Here is a 1,724-nt window from a genome sequence, read left to right as displayed (position 1 = left end):
CTTCCTCATATCCCCTTTCTGAATCTCGACATGCATTTATGCTTTGAAAACACAATCCCCTACAAGACGCCCTTCTTATCGCCCTCGGAACCCAACGCCTCGCCCTCGCCCTCGACTTCATCCCCCTTCCCCTCCTCCCGCAGTTGTCGACGCAGCTGAGCACCCTGGGGGACATCACCTTCAGCACGGCCCAACAAGATGAACGACAGCTACTCCTCCGGGCCTTGCATGGGCTCGGGGCTGATGAAGAGCAAGAGCGACCACCGCCTCGCCGCGCAGTACCGAGACCAGGACGATAGCTACGGCGGTTACACCACAGGCAGGACATCGCCGCTTATGCGCAGACGCTTCGGGGAGAGGAACGTCGAGAGGTACAGTCGGTCTCACGTTCTCTGAGAAAGACCCCCAGACTAACCAGCTGTGTCATGTCCCTTGGCTCCGCCTTCGATGGTAAAGTCATTGAGTCATGTCTTTAGGGAGAGAAGATGAAGAGGGGTGGGTTGGTAGATCTCGAGGGAGATATATACCAAAAGAAAACAATAGTTCACAGAAAGGGAAGGGGAAAAAAAGAGGGGGAATAAAATCAGGATTAAACCAGGGGAAAAAAAAGACAATTCAGGGGATGAAAGTGGGTAAAGAGAGAGCATTAAAAAAGGCGACGGGGCCAAGGAAGTGACTACTCCTTCTCCTAGCTTTTTCCCGCCAGAAAAGACGTGGAGAATGACATTACCGTTGGTGCGGGAAGCCGTCAGAATGTGAGACTGACTCTACCTTTTTTACATATTGTTCTTGCACTTTCAACTTCTGTCTAGTCAATAAAAAAGGCAATAGAGATTCTTTTAGAGATCAATGAGAACATGTATTTACATAGTTTCTACAGTCTTGTTTATTAGAGTTTTGCTTTAGAAGTCAATTAAAAAGAGATTAATGTTCATGTATGTCTGTAGTATGTGAAGAAGTGTAGTTTCCGTTCCCCGGCCATAACCATTAAGCCCCTAAGACACTGACGGAACCTAACACGAAACAAACACGGTCCTAACACAGTCTCAGTGTGGCCCTAACACACGCTTAACACGGTCCCGGCATGACCTGACACACGTATAACACCGTCTCAGTATGGTTTTAACACACTCTTAACACGTCGACGCCAAAACACGTATTTACGCCCCCCCCCCTCCCTTTAAACATGCCAAAACTACCCTTCACTATTTAACCTGATAAATATAAACTCCTTAAGTCACATACATAAATTATTTTGGAAAATTATGATTACGCCTCAAATAATTCCTTAGAGTGTTGAGTAAGTACTGACATTTGGTAAATAAAGGAAATAACGTTAATAGTAGCATACCTATAGCTAATGTAAGTATTGATTTATGCTTCTCATAACACTCTAGGTAATTAAAGCCTAAATTAAGATGATTTGAGTGACTACATAATATAATGTATTAATAAGTCAACCCTATAAAATGCCCCTTAATTTCATACTTCAATTCGATTTTTCTTGCGAATATTGACTCCCTGAATCATTTGCGAAACACCCAGAAATGAAGCCTCTTTTTGGTGTTTTTTCTCTCGTTTTTTTGTCATTTCTTCAGTCAAGATGTACTAATAGCTTCTTTCTGAGATGCTTATTAATACTTGTGAATACTGTTACGTATATATCGTGCTACGTCTGCGGTAGTTTGCTTGACGTAACCAAATAACTCTGAATAGGACGCCCA

General features: G+C 43.6%; 1 protein-coding gene across 1 annotated transcript in view; it reads left to right on the top strand.

The window, feature by feature from the left end:
* Positions 1-1,724, top strand: part of LOC119588306 (RING finger protein nhl-1-like) — a gene marked incomplete in the record, with an annotated part of 50,140 nt that overhangs the window by 41,245 nt on the left and 7,171 nt on the right. The window contains 2 exon segments of the mRNA XM_037936999.1: positions 144-175; positions 177-371. Of these exon segments, the coding sequence (XP_037792927.1) occupies positions 144-175; positions 177-371 (227 nt within the window).

The sequence above is a fragment of the Penaeus monodon genome, chromosome 23 (assembly GCF_015228065.2).
Source record: "Penaeus monodon isolate SGIC_2016 chromosome 23, NSTDA_Pmon_1, whole genome shotgun sequence".
NCBI lineage: Eukaryota > Metazoa > Arthropoda > Malacostraca > Decapoda > Penaeidae > Penaeus > Penaeus monodon.
The sequence above is the reverse complement of the archived record's forward strand: the minus strand, read 5'-3'. Positions and strand labels throughout refer to the sequence as shown.